The 17,133-nt window shown below is 35.2% G+C and overlaps 1 protein-coding gene and 1 long non-coding RNA gene across 2 annotated transcripts in view; one reads left to right on the top strand and one right to left on the bottom strand.

The window, feature by feature from the left end:
• Positions 1-17,133, top strand: part of LOC144371782 (uncharacterized) — a 311,728-nt gene that overhangs the window by 17,555 nt on the left and 277,040 nt on the right. The window lies entirely within an intron of this gene.
• On the bottom strand, positions 6,258-6,981 carry LOC101964383 (uncharacterized). Its single transcript, XM_078034012.1, is given in 2 exon segments — positions 6,258-6,651; positions 6,654-6,981. Coding segments are annotated over 2 exon segments (678 nt in total). The 3' UTR covers positions 6,258-6,301.

Raw genomic sequence — 17,133 nt, forward strand, 5'->3', positions numbered from 1 at the left:
TACACGGAGAGTGAAAACCAAGAAAAAATTCATAGGGTATTTCTCACATTGTCTAATTAAAAACTTCCCCAAAGTGAATCGGAAGATATTATATTCTATCAGCGAGTTGCATGCCCAGCTCCTTTTATTTTTACCTTGAGGCAGGGTCTCGAAAAATTGCAGAGGCTGGCTCCGAGCTTGAGATTCTCCTGCCTCAATCTCATGAGAGACGCTGGGATTTGCCACTGCACCTTTTTATGTGTAGTCACTTAGCACCACATTAATCTGACAATGACATCTGACTGAATTTACTGTTATGAAGTTCCTTATCAGGATGGGGATGAAGCTCAGTGGCGGAGGACTTGCCTAGCATGTGCTAGGTCCTGGTTGGATTCCTAACCGCGCAAACAAACAGTTTCATATCCATCCCATCCTATTATCCCCGAAGCAAAATTTGCCCCTATTTACCCAATTCCTGTGGTGGAGCCTCTTTAATTTGTTGTAGTCTTCTCATCAGTTCTTCTTCTGTACTTTCACCTATGGTGGCTAGCAAATCGTTATCCCTCATAAGCTTGTAATCTTCTTCACTCAGGTTATTCACAAATCGATAGAATGCTTCTTCCCGAGCCAATCGATCCATCTGACTTCTGCGTTGGGCCGAAGACTTATCTTCTTCTTCCTCTGAACTTGAGCTTTCCATCTTGATCTCACTAATTAAGAATTTCCTATTAAGTCACAGTTAAATTTCAAGGACCAGAATTCTGCTTCCTTTATTTCGTGGTTCAGTTGCGAATACCAGGATCCCACGCTTCAGTTCTATCCCGTATAAGCTTCTTCCCCAGTCGTCTCTCACTGTCCTTCTCAGCCTCCGTAGAGATTGTGCTTTAGACCCGCCCCCAGCCTAGCTACTAAGGTTGGTTGTCTAGGCGTCCATTATCTTTCCCATTATTACCTAGCAGTGACTCTATACATGTTAGGTTTCATTTCATTGTAAACTCGCCCATGTTGTGAAGTGTTCGTGATACACCAAGCGCTTGAGCCTTGTCTCAGACGTTCCAGAGGCTTTTTCCAGTTCTCATAGGTCCCACTATTTTGAGAGTTAAATGACAGAGCCTGAATGAGACCAAGTTCATTACACAGTTGGCCCTTTACCAAATGTCATGCCAAAGTTGTCTTGAATACAGTCCAGTGATTCTCATTTTCAGATGCCCAAGAACTTCTCTGTTTTCTAATTGTGAATTCTTCATGTCATAGATGCTTATTAAAGCATCACAGTATTTGGCAAATATTCAGCAAATCACCAGGGCCACAGCTCATTCTCTTCAATTGGGGCCTCTTGCTTTTCACTCTTAATAGCTTCAACTTTTGTTTAAAATACTCTGGCAGCATGTTAGGGAGTGTAGCTCAGTTGTAGAGTTCATGTCCATGGCAAGGCGATGGGTTTGATCTCCAACCTGGGGATATGGGGAAGATTCTGGCAGGGTTGCTGCTAACCCAGATTTCCTTATGGGATTCTCCACAAAGGCATCTAGTTTCATTTTTATTTTGTTTTCTTTTAATATAGTAAATACTGAAACAAAAGTAACCACAATGTCACAGGCACTTTAAAAGCACAGGGGTCCCATACCTGTAATCCCTGTGACTGGAGGCTGAGGCAGGAGGATATCACATTTGAGGCCAAACTTAGCAACGAGACCCAGGCCTCAAGTAAAAATAAATAAATAAAAAGGGCTGGGGATGTGCTCAGTGTTAAAGCACCCCTGGGTTCAATCCCTAGCACCGCCCCCCCCCCCAAATTCTACGATTGTTATTTTGCTTACAGTAATGGGTGCCGACTTTACTGATTTTGTTCCTTGTGTTACTGTAGTCAGGATGGCTTAGTGAAAAAAATGTTGATTTGCAATGCTATCTAAATCAGGCCTGTAAGTAAGAGTTTTTGGACTTAATATTTATTATCATCCCCACTTAACACTTGTTTTGGAATCCTTCATTTAAGTCATTCCTATGACAACATTTAGCTACAGAATTTGAGATGTGTTACACAATTTGACTTATTTAATAAATTAAGCCATCCATATAAATTGAGTCAGTTACTGTTATAGATACTAGAGATATTGTCAAATGTTGCATCAATCTAGACTCCCAATTTACATTCCATGTGAGGGAAATGTTACATAAATTTATCAAAACATGCTGTACAAGATTTATAAATGTAATAATGTGTAAACACAAACAACTGATTTTGGTTATTTAATTGGAGTGGGAAAATGTCTCACAGAGATAGTACATTTAAGTCAATCTTTCAATCTAAGTGCAGTGTTCTACAGGTAAGTAGTAATTAAGCATGTGTTGGTGGAGAGAAACTATGTCAGATAGAAAGAACAGAGTTGAAAGGCCTCGGCTTTTTTGGAAAACTATGGCCACCTCTCTGGGGTTGAGATGGAAATGTGAAATTAATCCAAGAGGAAATAGTTGACAATGACTATAAAATAGGTTTTGTTTTTTTTTCCTCCTAGAACTAAGGCACAATTAAAATATTTTATTTTTAAAAAATTTTTATTGGCTCTTTTCAGTTAGCCATGCAATAGGATTCATTTTGATATAATTATAAAAGCATGGAATATAATTTGTTGTAATTCAGTCCCAAATACTTCCCCTTCCCTTCTCTTCTGCCATTCCCCAATCCCTTCCCTTACTCTACTGATCTTTCTGCTATTTACTATAGTTTCTTTCTTTCTTTCTCTTTCTTTCTTTCTTTCTTTCTTTCTTTCTTTCTTTCTTTCTTTCTTTCTTTCTTTCTTTCTTTCTTTCTTTCAATTAGTGTCTTGTGGATATAGCTGATGGTGAGATTCATTGTGGTTATTTTCACATTCATATATGTACATAGGAAGGTTAGATCAGATTCATTCCACTCTTTTTTAATCCCCTCCCCTTATTTTGGATTAGCTTTCACAAATCAGAAAAAAAAAAAAAAAAACATTTGACCTTTGGATGTTGGGACTGGATTTTTTTTTTTTTTAAAGAACAAGCAGTAGCTTTTTATTTTTGCCTGCTTAGCATCCCAGGGGGTAAAAGTCTATTGCCCAATCTTAGTCCAGCTGGTTTAGGAGCAGCTGAATTTACTGTCATGGTAAAAGTCTTATGACCAATCAGTTGTCTCAAGTTGTTGATAATTTTAATTGGTTTAAGCCTGAAAACCTGACCAAAAGCGGTTTGGTTAAGGGTTAAATCTGAGATGTTAGCTGGAACTTCTAAATGAGAATTTATTTTCCACTGTGGTTGCTAAATTGGTAGGATATAAACCAAAGATGCTTGTGTCTCTTTTGTTTACTTGATGGTGAGAAAAAATCAGAGAGAAGTATAAAAATAGAGATAACAGAAAGATTTTGAAACATACTTGAAGCTAGAGATGCCTTATCATTTTTGCATCTGTAAGCCAGTGTACTCCCTTTTTAAATATAAGTTTGTGAAGGATTTCTGTCACTTAACAATGAAGAGCACTAATAGTTACACAAGGAAAATGATATGATCAGATTGATCTAATTAAATATCAAAGAGTAATTTTTGATAAATTTGTCATGTAAAAGTTATTTTCTATGTTAATATATTTATTACTTGGATTTTGGTTGTGTTTAATTTTGATAAATAGAAAAATGGCAGTTTTTTTCTGTAAATTATGTAACAACTATTTATTAGATACTGAAATTGAGTATAAGTTGAAAGAAATGAGCAGTATTTTTCATTTGCTAATGAACTAAATACGGTCATGGCATATAATGTTAATTCTGTTAAATCAATTTTCTCTGTACTATGAGTTCCTTTCAAATTATTTCTATTTTTGTATTTGTTTCATATATTATACAATATATTCTGTTACCTTGGCCCAGTAATACTCATTTAATTCTCAAGTAAAGGAAAATATCCTAAAGTTAAGTACTACAGAACATTTGGTTTATACTAAGAAAGAAAATTGTCCTGGTGGGAACTCAAATGTCTTTTCTTTTTTTTTTTCTTTTTTTTTTTTTTTTTTAAATGACAGTATTTTATTATGTCTAAATAGTATTCAATTTTTGTCTATATACCACATTTATTTATTTACTTATTTTTTTAGTTCTCAGCGGACACAACATCTTTGTTGGTATGTGGTGCTGAGGATCGAACCCAGGCCACACGCATGCCAGGCGAGCGTGCTACCGCTTGAGCCACATCCCCAGCCCCTCAAATGTCTTTTCAATGATACCTTAATAAAGAGTGAGATGATGTTATGTGACCAATTAGCTCCCTGATGGGATTTTTAAGATGACTAAAAGTTTAGCAAAGTCTTAATTAGTGAGAGGAGGTATGTGTCTGCATCTGTGTGTGTGTGTGTGTGTGCGCGTGCGCATGTGTGTATATGTATACACATATATGATGTGTTTGTGCTTAAAAGATTTAAACAGAGGTTTCATTAAGCTAATAATCATTGATTTTTATGTCATTTATGGCTACTAGTAACAGATTTATTTCCCTAAAGTTTTAAAGTTTCAAATCTTGAGGCCCTACATTACATTTATTGTCTATTTAAAAGTCTTGCTTGTAATATCTATTCCCAAACATTACATTTTGATTTATGGAAAGGTTATAACTAATGTAATTCAATATGTAGGAAAGAGGTTTGAGTTGAGAATTTGAGAGACTCAAGATGAAATCTATGAACAATTTTCCAATCATTTAATCTCTGTAGACTTCAGTTTCATAAACTGTAATATGAAAGACTTGAATATATCTGTGAAAGTTTGATCTAGTCAGTTGGTTAGACAAAGAAAAATACTCAGGAACAATTAAAACTAGTGCATGAAACAGGATGCTGAATTGGCAATGTGAAGTTAAGAGGAAAAGTTGAATGGGGCTAGAGTTAGTGCCAGCAAATGCTGAGTTAAAGAGAAGCCAAGGGATCAGAATGCACTTCCAAACTCCAAAGTCAAGCTAGGACCAACTCTCTCCCAGATTTATTCAAAGTGAGTCAGTTAAAGTGGAGGATTGAGCTGAATCATAGAAGACAATTTAAGAAGATTCAGGGTTGATCCAGAGGAAGGTCATGACAACCTTGGAGAAGAATGCTATGAAGCTATAGCAGATACGAGACTTTGCTAAATTAAAATATTTATATCTTGGATCTCTAAAGATTGGTACTCTGCTGTCTTGATAATTTATTGCTTATAAGGCAACATTTGAAATGGATGACCTCAAAGTATTTTTGTTTCACAATTTTATGAATATTGTTTTACAACTTAATGAATAAGAATATGACAGTGAGCTTTCTATTTTTATTTTTTAAACACTAAGAAAAATCTTAAACTTCAGAAAATTGTCACAGAATGTCATAGCATGTTAGCAGTCATTGCAAAGTTATAAATCATTTGATTTCTTAAGATTTTTCATACTTAAGTTCATAAATGAAGATGAATGGATTTACTATTTTGGAGGTGAGAGGAAAAACTAAAGGTCTATTTATCATCTGCTACATGCACTCATGGTATTATGCATTCTTAGATATATGCAAGACCTAGGTAAATGAAAGTGTAGTTGTCAAACTTTAAAATAAATCAGGCAATCATTTGTTTCTCCACAACACGTCATCCTAATGTAAGAGCTTTTCACTAGGAGAAAAAATGAAATGGCCGAGCATTGCATACTGAAAACCACCATTTTAACAACTGATATTACTCAATTGCTATACACCTGTGTCTCAGTCACAGAAATGCGTGCTATTAGAATTGTTTGGTAAATTATTCTTTTAATAATCAATTCTTTTCACCTGAAATGTCTTCATACAAATGCATCTTTAGATTACAATTAAGATCAGAAGATAAATAGCACTTGTAAATAAATCTACAGTAACGTTTATAGGTTTTTAGTTTAAAGAGTGAAGGCAATAAAGATTTAATCACTACACAGTTTTGGACTACTAACAAGAAGTGGCTGCATACATTAAATTGTGAGGCCACAAATTATGTTAATCTGTTTACTTTCAAACCAAACAAGTGAGCATTCAAAAGAAGATGAAATTTTACTTCAAATGTATAAACTAGTAATGAAAACTGAAGTTTTTCACTTGACTTAGAAGATATTCTAATATTGTTTTTCAAATAACACAAACAAAATGCTATATAAAATAGAATTTACCACCTTAGGCCAAGGTTTAAAACAAGTAAAATGTTACACAATGTCATAAATTTTGTTTTCAATTGCTAGTGGCTTTTCCCAAGGACTCACCAACTGAGTATAACCCTTCTCCCCTCCACCCTAGTCCCTAGTCCTCAGATGGCTTGTTTGTAGTTCATTAACTTAGATGAGCACCTCCTTCTTTGGGACAATCAGAGACACTCTTGGATGGTGATTTGGACTTTGATTTCTTCTCATGTCCTGGTGGAAGGCTTCTGGACCTAGAGCGGGACCCAGTCAGTGATGGAGATCTTGACACTGAGGAGGACTTGGAGTTGGATCTTTGGGTAGATCTGGATTTAGAGGTTGATGGAGAGCTCCTGTGGAAATGAAAGCAAGAACGAGAGTGATCAATTGGATAGGGATCTCGGGACCAGGATTGGCTCCTGGTATTGGAATGGCTCTGGACGACTATGCCCTGGGCTACAGATCTAGCCATTGTAGTTGTCACTATCCTAGGGCCACCTACCTGTGGGGCGACGTTCCCCAGCGGCAGCCTTGGTGAGAATCTAGGGGACGACCATAGCGGGCCATCTGCACCCTTAGCTCCCTGCCATCCAGTACGATCCCATCTAGGGCATCCATGGCGTCCTCAGCGTGGTGCTTGTGGTGGAAACGGACAAAAGCGAAGCCGCGGGACTTTTTAGTGAAGCGATCCCTTGGGATGTACACATCCCCAACAGGCCCATACTTCTGGAAGACACGACGCAGGGTGTTGGGCGACGTGCGGTAGGTGAGGTTGTCCACCTTAAGGGAGGTCATGCCTTCCACATTGGGAGGAGGACGACTGTAACTCATTGTCCCTGTGAGGTTTGTCTGTGGACCTTTCAATTTAGAGGGGTCATTAGGAGAGAGTAACCAACTGGGAGACTGAACTTTGCCCAGAGGGCTACTCTGGTTGCCTTGGGTGCCTTTGGCTCCGCCTCTTTGTCAGTTGGCTTATGCCTGTGGTGCTTAGAGATTTTAGAATGTTACACAGAACCCCGCCCATCACTAGAGCTCAGACCACTTGAGAGATGACTACATACCAATGTTTAAAAATGTGATCTTAATCATGACATGATCATTTTGTGACTTTACCCATATAAATCTAAGCATTCAGTTTTATATATGTAAAGATATAACTCTCTGACCTGAAGTACTTTCACAATGATTCATATATGCCAGATATATGAATATTTTCATATTTTATTCATATTTTAAAAGACAATCAAAAGTCAAACAAAGTTTAATCTGGTAAGGGTGATAATACTACTGTTACAGGGTAGAACCCTTTCCTGAAATGGAGGCAGAGCAGAGACCCTCCCCCTCCCTTTTCAAACCATGATTCTTACAATCATGCCCAAAAGATTTCAGACATGTCACTTAGAGTAACAGGCGTGAGTTTATTAGAAGGGATAGGAAAAGGGAAAAGGGGACACTCTTGAGAATGGGGGTTGGAGGCGTGGGGGGCCTGGGGTGTCCTCTAAAAGAGGAGAAGTATGTTGTGCCTCCTGACCTCCAGTTTTATTAGGGTCCCAAGGCCATTTCCAGAGAGTACCACCTGGGCCCACTTCTCGACTTTTGACTGAAAACAGGATGATATCGGACTTCCAAATCTACACTTTGCATGACAACTCTAGGTCTTTTCGTGAAATCTGTTCTTACAGATTCAATGGTTACGGGGATTTATTCTCATCTCCCTGAGTTCTGGGATCTGGTCTGTATTAAGAGTCACAAAAGTCCCCCTCACCTCCCTTCAAGATAACTTGTACTCTTCTTATTGGTGTTTAGGGCCTGTATGTCTCCTGCAGATAACAGGTAGTTTCATGTGGAATGTAACATATCCTGTTGACCAGGCAGAGCAATAGGTAAATTGTTTTTTTTTCTTTTTCTTTTTTTTAATGACAGCATGTGGGGATCAGCACAGTCGGCCCAGTTTATAAAATTATTTCCCTAACTTCATGTTCCCACCACATTATCTCTCTATTCTATATCACTAACAGGCAAAGAGAGATTGAGAGTCATCTATAGAGTATGAACTCTAATCACAAACTTGTATAGGTCCCCTACTCTGTTATAGGCTGCTTGAAAATATGAGTTAAAGGTGTCGTGATCTGTGATTCCAAATTATGTAATTGAATATTATACAGTTTCATAGACCTTATTGCTTCCTCATTAGTTTACCCAATATACTTTCTGATGACTGGAAGTCTACTTAATGTAATTTCCATTTTAAAAATTGGCTATAATAACAACAAAAACAAAAACAAAAATGATAACTATATGAAGGTGATGCATATGTTAATTTGCTTGATTGTTGTGATTATTTCATAATATATGAGTATCTGTGTATAAAAACATCAAGTTTCACATCTTAAAACTGGAAGATTAAAAATTTTAGAGTTACATTTGATCAAATAGTTGCATCTTTTATCATGAATTATGTTCATTACACACCAGTATGGGTTTGATAGTGATTGGGAGAAGTACAAAATATGTTATTAACTATGGGTCACCCTCAATGAATATTGTGTATTTGCAAGTCATAAAACATTCTATACTTTATGAAGTTCTCCCTAAGGATTTTATACTCCTTGTACAATATTCCTGCTTCTTTGACATATTTGTAGGCTTACTACTATGTGTATAGGACTGTTATATATTTTTAGCCATTTTTTCTTTTTAGATATACGTGACAGTAGAGTGTATTTTGATATATTATACACACAGAGTATGACTTATTCTATTATTTAAGATTCCATTCTTGTGGTTCTACATGATGTGTACAGGACTATTTTAGATACCATATATTCTGTTTACCTAGTACATGAAAGAATTAAAATGATTGGTTAAATGTATTCTTTGATTGCTATAGAAACTTTACTTGATGTAGAGCATTAGAAAACTTTATATCAAAAGGCATTGGAGGGCTGGGGTTGTGGCTCAGTGCTAGAGTGCTAGAGTGCTTGCCTAGCATGAGTGAGGCACTGGGTTCAATTCTCTGCACCACATCAAGTAAATAAATACTTAAAGATATTGTGTCCAACTAAAATTTTTTAAAAAATTTTTAAAAATTGGAAAAAGTACTGTACTGCATAGTGTTGTTAGGGAAAGTAGAGATCAATAATGTAAAGATACAGAACTAAAACAATTTTATAAGATTTAAATTATCAAGTTAACATATTTGTCTGAGAAGAAATATGAATTTTTACATTTAGGATATAGATACAATCCCAAAATCTCATTCAGCAGTTGATTACACAAACTGATATGTGAATAAACCAATTTATCCATCAGTCATTGAACATTGAGCCACACTGTCAAGCAAATGAATATGATTATACGTAAAACAGACATTGTGATTTTTTTCTTCCTTGACAAGCAAGTACAGTAAGTACTTGACAGAATAAACTAAAGAAAGACTATTCACCAAACAGTATTTCAATATAAAACAATTATTTATATGAAAACAGAAAATAAGAGATAAATATTGGATAATGTTTTCATCTCCATTCTGTGAGCAAGGAGTGTTACTCTAGAGGTAGATATATCTGTGCCTTGGAGATGGATATATACTAGTCATTAAGATTTTTCAAGTATTCCCCTTTTTCCAATTCCATGCCACAAAATAACCTTAAAATTGTGCTTTGGCTTCCCAAGAAAATATTTCTCCTGAGAGAAAATATGCTGATCAATATATACAAGTATTTGAAGTCCATTTAAAAGTAATATTTACAAATATAATTCAAAAATTGTATTTTAGTTACATTTTAATTAGTTACATTTCCAAATTTTTGATGACTTCAGACTTTTGAACCAGAACTAGTAAAAACCCCAAATATAATCCTGGAGTGTGATGATCCCCTCCAGGTCTTTTCAATTCTTAGTTCTAGGTGGGATTATCCTTTCTCAGTCATAGCTTTCTTATTGCCTTGTTGCCATAGTCAACTGCAATGCTCAGCAGTACATTAATTATCTTGGGGCAGGTCTATGATTTGTTTGCATCAAGACTCTTTAGTCCTGGTGGTGGTGGGGGGGACCTGCATATATTTCACAGAATTGTTTCCTAGTGAATTCTTGGAGAAAAATATCTAAGAGAGTTCTCTTGGGAAATATTCAAGTCACAAAACCTATCGTTCTGTGAACCCTCAGCAGACTCACCCAGTGTTTTTCTTAATATAGTTAGAGGATTCGTAGTCTTAGGAAATGCTTTGGGAAAATCATATTTGTGTTGAATTATATTTGGAAAGTGCTAAATATACTAATCTTTCTTAGCAACTGACAGAGAATGTTAACATATTAAAAAACTGAATGATAGAAAACAAAAATATTTGCCTAACATTTATGGCATCAGCATTTCATAAGAGCGTTTCACCAAAGAAAACATTTCCCCCTCTTCAACAACATCCATGCATAGTTATATAAACTATATATTCCAATATATTGAAAAGTCCAAATTCATTATTTTTTTAAATCACAAAATAATTTTGTTGTTGTTCTGTGTCTGCTCCTTGCTTATATGTCACGTAGTGACAGAAAATGTTTACCCCATATATTTCAGTTGAGCAAACTTTAATGAATGGGCTACTAAAGAGATGCATGCCAGTTAAGAAAAAGAATAAGTAATGGTTGATATTCAGAGAGGAGAAATAGCATGAAGCTTTTACCACCTCTAAAGCAGAAGGGCAAGTGTCTTAGAAATGGGCATGCCCACTGGGAAAACTAATTACATAGGGATTCAGCAATTGCTCAAGATGTCATAATGTGGAAGGAGTGGTGGTGTTATCCCCCAAATTTTCTTTTCCTCATTTATATTCCAGTTAATGTTCCTCTTTGGCTTAACTCAAATACAAGCTAACAAGGGAACGTGAGATATGCAGTTTGAATAGGGCAATCTTCTAAGGCAACAGTATAGAGATGAGCATAAAATGAAGCAGAAGGTGTCAGCAAACAGAATTACTAACACATCTTTTATGTTAGTCCTGCCTCCCTAACAGATTATGAGTCCACACTATCTTATACTAACATATTCACAATAAGAAGGTAACTCTAAGCCCCTATGTTTCCTGATTGATAATTTAAAACAAGTGCTTCATATTGCAAGAGAGATCTTTTAGGACATTTTATTCTTGTTGTTTGACTGTTTTGTTTGTGTTGCCCCTGAAGTCCTTGTTCTTATTGAAATTAACTTCCTACCCTTTAACTCAGCTGAATTTGTAGTTATATTTTAAAGAATTATTGAGTGAGGAAAAAGTTAGATCAAACCTGATGAATAACATTGTCATAATACAATCCTGAGAGTCTTTCTGAATCCTTTCTGAATTTTTCTCACTCTATTCAGGTTTGTATTCTCTAAATTAAATCCTTATATTGAAAGACTTGGAGTTTGCCTTATCAACTCATATTTGTCAGTTAGATGAATTGGATTATTTATCAGGGTCTGTTACAATGCCAAAGTTGAATTTGGTCTTCTGTTATAGTTTTGGATGACAATTTATGACTTCTTATGTTTGTTGTCATACTTCAAGAACTGTATTGGAAAAAAATATAAATCTTATCCACTGAGGCAAAAAAAATGGTTTGGATTTGATATTCCTTCTGTTGTCCCAATAGTACTTTCATGAAAAAGTAGATATAAAGATCATAATTTATTTCATAGTATGATCAAAATAGCATGCAGCTAATGTTTTCAATCTTAGGCCTGATTAATCAGTGGTGTGATGATTATGGGAGAAATTCTTCTCTCTCTATATATATATCTATATATCAGATGCTGCATCAATAGAACATAATATTTAAATTGTTTTATATTTAATGTTACTTTCTTCTTAATCTTTTTTTTTTTTTTTTGTACCAGGGATTGATACCAGGGATTGAACCCAGGGGTGATTAACCACTGAGCCACAGACTCAGCCCTATTTTGTATTTTATTGGAGACATGGTCTCACTGGGTTGCTTAGGCCTCACTAAATTGCTGAGGCTGGCTTTGAATTTTTGATTCTCTTGCCTCAGCCTCTCAAGCTGGGATTACAGGCATGCAGGCATGTTCTACCACACTCAGCCTCAGTTTATAATCTTAATAATGAAGTGATTTGAAGATTACTGAAGTTTTTTTCTTCCAGTCAATATCTTATTAACAACATGAAAAAAAGAAAAGAAGATGACAATGCATTAAAAATGAGTTTTATTTCTCATCAAAAAAGTTGTTGACTCATTCTTCAAACACTGTTACTGATTTTTAAAAATTAATACGTAAAAACTGCTGAGAAATACAACTCACTGAATTCATGGTTTTCCCTTTACCTGGACTCACAAGTAATTATTAAAAATTTGTCCATGATCCTATCTACGTCAGCTGAACCAAATCAGTATATCACCTATTTGAGCTAAGCACCAACATTATGTGTATATATATATATATATATATAGAGAGAGAGAGAGAGAGAGAGAGAGAGAGAGAGAAAGAGAGAAAGAGAGAATTGTCAATGGACCTTTATTTTATTTATTTATATATGGTGCTGAGAATTGAACCCAGGGCCTCACACGTGCTAGGCAAGCACTCTACCACTGAGCCACAACCCCAGCCCCAACATTTTATTATAGTAAAATGATGGTCACAGTGTCTTAAGTTTAGCTATGCCTTACTTGTAAATGATGGTATAAATATTCACTGACAGTTCAAAAATAATGAATTTGAAGGTAGAACCAGTAAACAATTTGTGCTACTTGATATCAAAAGATCTTCAAAAGAGAGAAAGTGGCATTGCCAGAAAAAAAAAATAGACAATGAGAAAGAAGACAATGGAGACAAATGAGTGATTGAGAGACTCTAAAGAAAGCAATTGGATTCTTGTTTTCCAGACTCTAGTTAATGTTTTTTTTTTTTTTTTTTTTTTTTTTTTTGGTACTGGGGATTGAACTCAGGGGTACTCAGCCACTGAGCCACATTCCCAGCCCTGTTTTGTATTTTATTAGAGACAGGGTCTCACTGAGTTGCTTAGCATTTTGCTTTTTGCTGAAACTATCTTTGAACTCGAGTTCCTCCTGTCTCAGCCTCCTGAGCCATTGGGATTACAGTTGTAGGCCACCACGCCTGGCTCAGTTTTTTAAAAACTAATTTAATAGTGAAAGAAATTAATTCCTAGCACATGTTCAAGCTGTTTTTCCATATTTCTTGATCATTTGAAACGATTAAGATTGTGTTAGAAGATCCAAGCAACTATCCTTTTTAGTAAATATGTTTCATAAAAAAATTTTTGTTGGTGATTAGGTATATTATTAATTTCAAAAATAACCAGAGGCTGGGCATGGTGGCTCATGCCTATAATTCTAACAACTTTGGAGGCTGAGGCAGGAGGATCACAAGTTCAAAGTCAGTCTCAGAAACTTAGTGAGACCCTGTCTCAAAATAAAAAATGGTTGGGGATGTGATTCAATGGTAAAGCACCCCCAGTTCAATCCCTGGTATGAAAAAATTAAAACAAGTAAAGAAACAAAGAACAAATCTCAACTAGACACAAGACGTTTGAAGCTGACCATAATAAACAGAGAATTTAGTCTGAAAGTTGATTTTAAGCTTACTTTTGCTTTCCTCGGTTCTTAACTTCCATTAAGAAATTTCCTGAGGTTCATGAGGCATGCCTCCCCAGAATCTATTAATTCTTTCCAAAATTCCAATTTATTGCTTTAGTTTTAGAGAACTTATTATTAGAACCATCTTCTCCCTTAGGGATGGAAAGTATCACATTAGTTATAATGAACAGGCTAAAACTGTTAGCCCTTTCTTTTCATAAGAGTTTGATAATTCTCAAAGTCCATAGGTTTTCCATTTCTCAATCATGCCCCTGGGGGATGAATAAAAGATTAAACAATATTGGAGGACCTCTAGGTCTGCTTTAAGGAAGCAATAGAAAAATTTTCATATTTGAGGGAGGTAAGATATAGAAAGGAAAGAGGTTGGTGAGGAAAGTGGAGGGGGAAGAAAGAAGAATGAGATTGTCTTATTTTACCTATTATTATTTCTTTAACCAGTTTATCTTTGAATCCCTTAGAAATTCAGGACCCTTCTTACCAGAGTTTCCAAAAGTAGTAACTTACAAAGTGTTATGTAAACTAATAAAGAACTCCCTGAATATTTTATTATGATGAACAATGAAGGCATGCTAGTCATGAGTTACCAGAAACTTGCCATTCTAACAAAATTTTAGAAGAAATATAAACTGAAGAAATATTGAAGCCTTTTATATATGTTATTTAAAAGAAATATCAAAGGTTTTGCTTTAATTTTATTTTGGGGAATCAGGGATTGAAACTCAAGGGCACTTGACCACTGAACCACATCCCCAGCCCTATTTTGTGTTTTATTTAGAGACAGGGCCTCATTGAGTTGCTCAGTGCCTTGCTTTTGCTGAAATTGACTTTGAACTCAGCCTCCCAAGCCACTGGGATTACAGGTGTGTGCCACCATGCCTGGCTTAGCTTTAACTTTAGAAATTATATTTTAGGTCCAGTATAATGTCTAGGGAACCAACTAGTTTAAATCTCTTAAACTTTATTATGGAAAAAAAACTCATATTAAAGATTAAAGGAAGTAATGCAGACTTTATTCAGGGAGAGAGAAGTTGAAATTAACTCTCACTTCTAGGTCAAGTGGGAATTTGTAGTCAAGCAGCAGAGTTGCGATCAATGGATGAAAAATAACTCAGAAAAAAATTCTGAGGTAAGAGGCATCTGGCTTTCTTGCAAACCAACTTGACAGGAGTGTTGTTAAAGGCAGACCAGGATGATAAGTTACATACAGAAGGTGGGGAATGAGGGATTTAGTAAAGTAATCAAAAAATGGTCAGATACTAGAGGTTGGGGGGATGAAGAATTTGGTTAGATATCAGTAGAAAGAGATTTTATTTGTGCTAAACTGACCCAGCAGGAGTCTTGCTAAGGATAGTCAGAAAGAAAACTCTGAAAAGCCTGACTCAAATTTATCTAAGGACAGAGTCTATCAGTTTCCAAATTTACTCAAATATGCAATATCCTCTACTTTATTATTTGTGGTTTTACTTCTATGTTTCAGTTATTCATAGTCAACTGCTGACTAAAAATATTAAATAGTAAAATCTAGAAATAAGTAATTCATTAAGTATTAAATCATACACTTTACTGAGTAATGTGATGAAATCTCATGCTCTTCACCTCTGTCCCACTGAGGACATGAATCACTCCTTTGTCCAGTGTATCCGCACTGTGTATACTCCCTGTCTGTTAGTCACTTAGCTATCTTGGTTGGTTATAAGACCAAAGTACTTATATTCAATAAATCTCATGTACTAGCCTAACAATACATCATGATGCCTATGTCATTCACCTCACTTCATCACATCACGTAGACATTGTATCCTATCACATCTTCAGAAGAAGCAGTCTGAGTAATGTATTATATGAAATTTTGAGAAAGACCACATTCATATAATTTTTATCACAATATATTGTTCTGACTGTTCAATTTTTCAGGTTATTATTATTCATCTCTTACCATCCCTAATTTATAAATTAAACTTTATCATAGCATTTGGTATAATATGGATTTCAAAAACAACCAGAAATCAAAGCCAGACACATAACATTTGAAGTTGATAATAATAAACTGACAGAATTTAGTCTAAAAGAGGATTTTAAGCTCACTTTTACTTTCCTTCTTTCCTTATGTCCTTTAAGAAACTTCCTGAGGCATTCTTCTCTGGAACTCCCCCTCTCCTGTATCTATCTTTCTCTCATATATATGCATGCATATATTACATGTATAATACACATATATGTGTGAATAAACATAAATTAGCCCCCCACATTCTTGTGAGTTCCATATGAGAATCAAAAATAGAAAAAATTTGTCTCTGTATTGAACACATGGACCTTTTTTAGCAGTCTAACAACTATTTTAATTGTATTAGGTGTTTTAGGTAATCTATAGATGATTGAAAGTATACGGGGGATTGTGTAGGTTATAGGCAGATACTATACCATTTTATATGAGAGACATAAGCAGTTGCAGATTGTGCTATATGGAGGGGGTTTTGGAATCAATTCCCCATGAATACCAAGGAAAAGCTGTACATATAGTTCAGTACTACATGAAGTTTCAGGTATTATTGGGGGTCTTGGAAAATATACTCTGAATAAGCAAGGACTACTATTATTACTGAGCTCTACAAGAAGACACACACTCTAGACCTTTACAATTGTGTTTCTAAAACTTTAATGTCCTTAGAAATCACCCAGGGACTTAATAAAATGCACATTGTGATTCAATAGGTTTTTGGTGAGGCCTGATAACTTTTATTTCTAACATGCTCCCAGATGAGATTAAGGCTATATCTACACACCCACTTTGATTAGCAAAATGTCATTGCTTACAATTTAGTCAGGCAGATCAAAATTGGAATCAAGGCTTATTTATTTACATATTGTCATTTTACTTTGGTGAATTTCAGTTTCTGTGTTTCAGTTTCCTAATCTGTAAAATTGAAACGAGAGTACCTCTCTTATAACATTTTTGTAACCATTAAATAAAGCACCCTTAAATATTGTGGACACTAAATGAAAGAGTTGGACATGTGTTTATATAATTATGGTGACTGGTACATGGTAAAGGTTTTTTTTTTTTTTTTACTGGCAGTTACTTTTATCTTTGGGTGAAATGCCTGATATTGATTTCTAGATAAAGTATCTTTTTTTAATATTTATTTTTTTAGTTGTAGTTGGACACAATACCTTTATTTCAGTTATTTATTTTTATGTGGTGCTGAGGATTGAACCCAGGGTCTCTGCACTGACAAGGCGAACGCTCTACCACTGAGCCGGAACCCCAGCCCCTAGGTAAAGTGTCTTATATTTACCAGTCTTCTGTTAAAAACTAGGATGCTAGATAATAAGAATAGTTATTTTTTTCTGTTAGAATTTCAGCCCTTATAATAT

This window comes from Ictidomys tridecemlineatus, chromosome X (genome assembly GCF_052094955.1).
Source record: "Ictidomys tridecemlineatus isolate mIctTri1 chromosome X, mIctTri1.hap1, whole genome shotgun sequence".
Lineage (NCBI taxonomy): Eukaryota > Metazoa > Chordata > Mammalia > Rodentia > Sciuridae > Ictidomys > Ictidomys tridecemlineatus.